This window comes from Gavialis gangeticus, unplaced genomic scaffold, assembly GCF_001723915.1.
Source record: "Gavialis gangeticus isolate Ggan-Ray unplaced genomic scaffold, GavGan_comp1, whole genome shotgun sequence".
NCBI classification, from domain to species: Eukaryota; Metazoa; Chordata; order Crocodylia; family Gavialidae; genus Gavialis; species Gavialis gangeticus.
Genome location: NW_017729032.1, coordinates 1,970,365 through 1,977,656, shown reverse-complemented (window position 1 = coordinate 1,977,656; position 7,292 = coordinate 1,970,365). Strand labels below are relative to the sequence as shown.

The following is a 7,292-nucleotide window of genomic DNA, read 5'->3' as shown; positions in this document are numbered from 1 at the left end:
TATTCTAACCCAGAGCACTTCAGAGTGCCCCTCCTCTGAAAGAGCTGGCACTGAGGGGGACTGTGCACAATAGGTATTATTCAGTTGGGCTGCAGTAGTCTATCCTTGTGGTAGGTTCCCACTGGCAAAGTTGCCACTATGTATTTTGTAGTCATGCTCAGCTTCGGCTGCATTTAATCAACTTCATGGCTGGTTCCATTACTGAGCACATGCTGTTTTTAACACCAGTTCAGAGATAGACAATGTATTTAATGTTCGCATACAAGGAAACCATATAAGAGGAAGAGGGTTTTTTTTCCCCATGCTGATTGGGGAGGGGCAGGTGGGACCTTGCCTTATATTTGAGTAAATACAGTACTTCATTGAGTAATTAAGTGAATCCATGTAAAACCTCACCACTTAATCCATTTTAGTCCAGGGGTGCTCAGCCCCTAGCCCATAGGCCAGGTCCAACCTGTGGCACAGTCTCATCAGGCTCATGAGATGCCCTGCAGGTCCAGAAATTTGGCAGCAGGGGAGTGGTGCCACTACTCCCCTGGTGCCATATTTCCCAACCTATGAAGAACCCTGGGCCGTGCGTGCTAGATGGGGCACACCCAATCCCAGTGCATGCAGGCCTGGACAAAGATGGTGCTGGGCCTCAGGACCCCAGTCCTGGTGTGGGGGGCTGGGAGGGGGCAACACTGGGACCTAGTCCTGACGCAGGAGGGGCTAACATCAGGCTCTCACGACTGAGTCCCAACATACAGACTGGCACTGCCCCATTCATCTGGCCCTGCAAGCCAGTTTTATAGCAGGGATCAAGTCGACAGGTCAGATTTGGCCCTGTGCCACCCCCACATGGCCTGTGCCAGGATCCAGCCCTGGCCCATGGGCTGGGGGTTGAACACCCTTGTGCTAATCCTTAAAGAAACAATGGGACCAGTTGATCTTGCCGTCGCGCTTACTTAGAATAATGTGATTAGTAGAATACCTTGAACAGCTTGGTGAATGACAGCTGGCTTTCATGATTGCTGACCTTTTGGGTTACACTCATTGGATCACTCAGTTCGCTGAATCCTTTCTCCTACCACTGACTTGGGTCAGGCTGCACTTATCCACTTGAGATGAAGGAGGTTTCTCTTCTGGGTCCCAAGGTGGTGGTTATGCTAATTAACTGGTCAAGAAAACATTTGGTTCAGGTTTTTTTAAAAACTGCTATGTTGCAAATAACTCTTATTTGCATTGGAAAAACTGAGTACAGGGGAACAATGGAAATGGTACAACTGAGTCTGAAACTTACTGCTGTTTGAATCCATCGTTCAGCACCTGCTTTAGGGTGAACATGAGACTCTGAGGAATCCTGAGTAGAGGAAAGCTGATGTGGCCACCTCAGCAACTGATGAGAGAGCAGCTCTGCTGGTATTCCTCTTCTAGCAGAGTTGAGCAGAGCTCAGTAGCCTGACTTAAATCTCATATTGCACTACCAGTGTTCAGTGGGTTGAATTGCACAATTAATATTTGCACCCTCTCTCTAGGAATAAACCGTGTCTAAGAGATAAAGGGAGAACAAAGGTTACCAGATCTGGGGTGCCCTTCAATGCTGGTTAAACAGTGTGATCTTGCATTTATCTGATATGCCTTTAATTTGTCCTTGCAGATGGTGACCCTCTTTCAGATGTGGGTTGTTCCTCTTTATTTCACAATGAAGCTGCACTGGTGGCGGTTCCTGGTGATCTGGGTCCTCTTCTCCACCGTCACAGCCTTCGTCACATTCAGAGCCACCCGTAAACCTCTCGTGCAAACAACTCCCAGGTTAGCACGTACCTCTCCTTGTGAATCGCAAGCCCAAGGCTAGAAGCGCACAATCTGCGACAGCAGCTGATTTCTTTCTAACAGAATGATTGTGGTTAAACTTTTCAGTTCAACTCTGGACTTGAGCCATATTCTCGCCTGTGGGAAGAGTCATCCGATAAATTGGGTTAAACGTGCCCCTTTAACCATCTTGCTGTGCTGCTTGCCAATGGGCCTATCACAAATATTTAATTTTCCCAGAACAGTGCTAATCTGAGTGACTGACTGAAAGCTTGATATATGTCAGTTCTTCTGGGCATGAGGGGGGCTCGCATCCTATTCCCAGTTTAGGACACAGCATTTGCTCCTAGTCTTGAAGGTCAAGATCTAATGGATTTAGAAGTTGTCATGCTGTGGCAATCTAGAGTCACGAGTAGAATAATCATCAGAGGGGGGTTAGGACTGTGAGCTGTTAGCTTCCATCAGGCATGCCAGATCTTACCTCCTTTTCATGCAGACAGCTACATATATCCTAAGATACAGCAAAACTCTCGGGTGTTCTGTGAGACTACAAGAAACCCTAATGCCTTCATTTTTATACGTCTCTTACAGGCTGGTGTATAAATGGTTTCTGCTAATATACAAGATGAGCTACGCGACAGGAATTGTTGGGTACATGGCTGTAATGTTCACACTCTTTGGTCTTAACTTATTATTCAGGTGAGCAAATCTCTAATGTGTAGCTGCTATCAACATGGTGAATTGTCAAAGCCCTGTAGATCTGGGTGTTAGCACGGTGTTCCTTTAAAGGATGGTAACTAGAAATAAGTTGTGGCCTTGTGATCCATAAGGCAGGAGATCAGAGCAACTGTTGGATTCTCTTCTAGCTGCTGAGCAATCACAGGTGACTGTTCAGGTTGCTCCCAAACCAGCACCTGGCTTCCAGTGAGGATGCTCCGGTGTCATGCACACAATCCCTTTCCTTTGTGTGCAGTGTTTGTCACCACCTTTTTATGCTTTCTCCTCTAATCCTCTTGTGCAGCTCCAGGCCAAATACCAGTAACAGTTGTCCTCTGCCATACTGAGAAAACAGCATCCTGACATTACTCCTGCAGCCAGCTCCCCCAGACCCAGCACTCCAGCTAGATGTATTTGATGGCTTTTTTTTCTTCCTGGGCCTGTACTGATCAGAGTTGATTCACCTGCAGAGGCATGTAGCAGCTAGCTGGAAGCCTATTTTGTGTTCTAAAGCTATTTTTAAGTGTAACATGTCCAGGTTTGCTGCTGAGCTTCTTCTGGAAAGTACCAAATACCCACAAAGAGCAATTTCAGCTTAGTTCTCAGAATTGGTCTTTACCAGCAAATCTGCATTGCCTCTGCCATGGGGTAGGGAGTGCCCCCAGGAAGCACATTCCCACTTGCCACTTAGCAAAAGCCAGAAAGTAGGTATTCTTATTGCTTCTGCGAAGTGACCAGGGCATAGAGTCACATCAGTCAGCTGCACAGGACTGCTGATGAGCTCCAGGTGATCAGAGATGTGATGCCCTTTGAAGTAAAGGGCTGCAGCAAACAGCTGGGCAGCTCATCCTTAATTCAGCAACCTGCTGTGAATTAAGCAGCTTGTGAGCTACCCTCATAGGAACAGTCCAGGATCTCCTGTGTAGTGCAGCCCCGAGCACCTGCTCGGAGCCATGCCCCAGCTTTCTCTCTCAGGCATGCTTCTTGTTGCACGCTCTGCCATGCCAAACTAGCTGCACTGCCTAATTTTGAGGCTTTGGCATCCTCTGTGTGGGAGCTAGTGAGTGTCACATGCATCTTGCCAGCTGTCCTGCCTTCACTGCTAGGCACGTCTGTTGCCTCCAGGGGAAAGTGCAGAGACTGCCTGTGTTTTGCACAGACTGGAATGAATGTGTTCTGCTGCATTAAGATGAAGCTGTTTCCGACAGCTTAGCTGGGGAGACATCCCAGAGGCCTTGAATTATGGACTAGGATTGTGATGTAGCTGTTGCAAATGATTCTGTGAGGAGATTTAAAAACAACAAGCACTTATTTGCTGGCAGGGTTTGTTGGCAGTGGAGTTAATGTGCTGTGAGGATTTTGCCACGATCATTCTATTTCTACAGCAGCTGGTTTTGCATGTGCTCGGTGTTAAATGAGAGTCCTTTGTCTTTCTTGTAGAATCAAACCAGAAGATGCAATGGATTTTGGCATTTCTCTCCTGTTCTATGGGCTTTATTATGGGGTACTGGAGCGGGACTTTGCTGAAATGTGTGCAGACTACATGGCATCGACCATAGGGGTGAGTTGATGCTGGTACCATGTCATGGATCTGTGAATATTCTCGTCTGAGGAGCATTTACTCATCAGAGGACTAACTTTTTTTGTTAAGTTTTCCCTTGAAATGGTATTTTTGTTGTAGGAAATGTGTCAGGAATAATGACACAGGGAGAACAGCTCACTCAAGCAGCTGCCTGGGTCAGTTTTCAAAGGGACCTGTTGTCACGGTATCTAGAAGCATGAGTTCCATGCATCTTCCTGCCCCTCAAGGGATCAATGGGTCATTTCTGCCAGTGCATGGTCATGGTTCCTGGCGCCTTATTCAAGAACCTCTTCTAAAGAAGGAACAAACTTTTGATTTGTGCTACTTTTGCCCTCCTTCTGACAAGCAGCACTCTCATGCTCAGATGTTCAGGGTGGTACTCATTACTTCTCCATGTATCTGTTTTACACCAGTGACCCGTAACACCCTTCCTTCTTAGAATCATAGACTCTTAGAGAAGTTGGGCTGGAAGGGACCTCTGGAAGTGACCTAGTGCAGTGTTTCCCAACCAGTGTGCTGTGGCACAATGGTGTGCCATCAGAAATGAACAGGTGTGCCACAGAATTTTGGAAAATTAGTCATATATTAGAAAAATGAATAAATGGAAATGCATTGTTTATATAAGTTACAAATTTGGTTGGACTTGGTGGCCATCTATAAGTATGTAAGGGGTGAATATTGGAAGCTGGGAGAAACTCTTCACTAGAGTGCTCCAGGGGATGACAAGGAGCAATGGCTATAAACTGTTGGAGGATAGTTTCAGGTCACATGCAAGGAAGAACTTCTTTATGGTAAGGGTGACCAGAATCTGGAATAGACTTCCCAAGGAGGTGGTGCAGTCCCCAAACTTGAAAGTAGTTGGAGCTGGTCCTGCCCAGAGCAGGGGGGTTGGACTCTATGATCTTTCAAGGTCCCTTCTAGCCCTTAATCTCTATGATTTCTATGAAATTGGGGGTGGGGGTTGTGCGCTGCAGAAATTTTGTTATTAATGCTAATGTGTCTTGGGCTGGAAAAAGTTGGGAAACACTAGTCTAGTTCAACCCCCTGCCTGAGGCAGGATCATCCCTATCCAAACCATCTAAGTCCTGCCTGAAGGGGAAGCAAAAAGCATTTCTGGATTGGGGGTCTTTGCATACTGTACCATCCAACATCCAATGAATGCTCCAGGAATCTCTATTGGAGGTTAAGGCCAGGTACAGACATTCAAGAAAGCCTTTAGGCAGAATTGATCTAAGTTATGTGGTTTTCTGTAAGCAGTGTAGTTAGACCAGTAGTGAATAGAACATACATTCTCCCTTTGGTGGGAGGGAGCAAATCTTAGATCAGGTTCTGCCATTTTTAAACCAGTCTGTATGTGCCAAACTTCTGTTCTGTTGCAGGTATAGACCAGTTTCTGACCGATCACTTATACCGGTAAAAATATAATGTCTGTACTTGGCCTAAGAGAGTAAATCAACTTCAGCAAATCCTCTGAGGTCATCTCCTTTGAACACCAGTTTGCAGGTTTAAGAACTACTGTCATGTGGAAAGGGCAGCCCTCATGCATCGTCTTAAGAGCATGAGTCTTTATTGGAGCAGGCTTCTCTTCTCCATACTCTGAGCAGGCTGCAGGCGGGAGTGGCAGAGCTTGTGAACTGGCACAAGTGTAAGTGAATAAGTGTTTGACTTTCTGCCCAAGGCCAAACCATCACAATAATGTATGTGTGTGTTTCGTTTTTTTTCTTAGTCCTTCCTCAGCATTGCCAAGCTATGGGGGAATATCAAAGTTGTATCAATCCATGGATGGCATGGAGAAAGTAATACCAGAACTAGGGGACACACAAAGACATTATTGGGGAGCAGGCTTAAAGCAAGCAAAGGGCAGATTTTTCATGCAATTCCCTTGTGGCAGTTAATTCTACAGGGTGTTTTTGAGCCTTATAGTTTAATTGGGTTCCAAAGGAGATTGAACAAAGTCATCCATGCTCAGCAAATATTAAATGTGATAGGGGGTGCAGCCTCCAAATATGACTTCTTTGGCCTGCGAATGGGCAGGGGACAGATCAGGCTGGACAGGCCCTGCATAAATGCTTTCTCCTTACCATCTATGGTGTCACTATGAGGTCGAGGATCCTGGGCAGGGTGGGCCTGTGCACTGACCAGTGTGGCAGCTCTGTTCTGTCTGCATGTGTTTACTCCTTGGCCACTCAGCGATAAAGCCTCTCCGGAGGCTGTTTTAGACTTGCGGTTCCTAACCCAGGTCACTGCCATGCTCAGGTAACTTAAGTCACTTGGGTACTAGAAAGGGAGTAGCCTCACTGAGTACTAGAACAGCACTCTGCTTAATGTGGTTATGCTTCTTCCAATACCTTAGCTCTTGATTGTGTAAAGGTAGCTCTGGTCTCTGCAATGCTGCCTTGTGCCATGTGCATGTACCCCTATTGACTTCAGTGGAGTGTCGATGATATCTGGTTACCCCTCTGATTTGTTTAAATACTGCACTTTTGAGCCACTTGTCTTCATTGCGGCATACAGCGTGTTCAGCTTGTGCATGTCAGAGAGGTGGGGAGCTGGCTTACTGTGGAACGCAGTGCCAGCCCAGTTGATCACCTTGTAACAAACTCCGCTTATCTGCATATCAGTTAAGAACCCAGGGACTTTGCATCTCCCTGTCTGTTTTGCACAGTAATAGTACTCTAATCAAGTGGCAACCAACATGGGTTCATTAGAGGCAGGTCCTGTCAGACCAGCCTGGTGGCCTTCTATGACCGGGTCACAAAATCCATAGACGTAGGTGTAGCAGTGGACGTAGTCTTTCTGGACTTTAGGAGGACCTTTGACACTGTCTCTCACCCCGTTCTCATCAAAAAACTAGGGGACTGTGGCGTCGACACCTACACAGTCAAATGGATCACTAGCAGCCCTCTAGTCAACACCCAGAGAGTGGTGGTGGACGGGTCATTTTTGACCTGGAGGGATGTGGGCAGTGGGTTTCCCCAGGGCTCGGTCCTCGGGCCTGCACTGTTCAACATCTTCATCAGTGACTTGGATGAGGAGGTAAAAAGCACCCTGTTCAAATTCACAGATGACACTAAGATGTGGGGGGATGTGGGCACGCTAGAAGGGAGGAATAGGCTGCAGTCGGACCTAGACAGGTTACGGGGTGGGTGGACGAGAACAGGATGGGATTCAACACCGACAAGTGCAAGGTGCTGCACTG

At 46.9% G+C, this 7,292-nt stretch overlaps 1 protein-coding gene across 1 annotated transcript in view; it reads left to right on the top strand.

Moving 5' to 3' along the window:
* Nucleotides 1-1,614: 1,614 nt before the first annotated feature.
* The window catches only part of RNF121 (ring finger protein 121), a 41,706-nt gene continuing 36,028 nt past the window's right edge, over nucleotides 1,615-7,292 (top strand). The window contains exons 1-3 of the mRNA XM_019524967.1: nucleotides 1,615-1,794; nucleotides 2,386-2,493; nucleotides 3,952-4,072. Of these exons, the coding sequence (XP_019380512.1) occupies nucleotides 1,640-1,794; nucleotides 2,386-2,493; nucleotides 3,952-4,072 (384 nt within the window). The 5' untranslated portion in view covers nucleotides 1,615-1,639. The remainder of the gene's footprint in view (nucleotides 1,795-2,385; nucleotides 2,494-3,951; nucleotides 4,073-7,292) is intronic.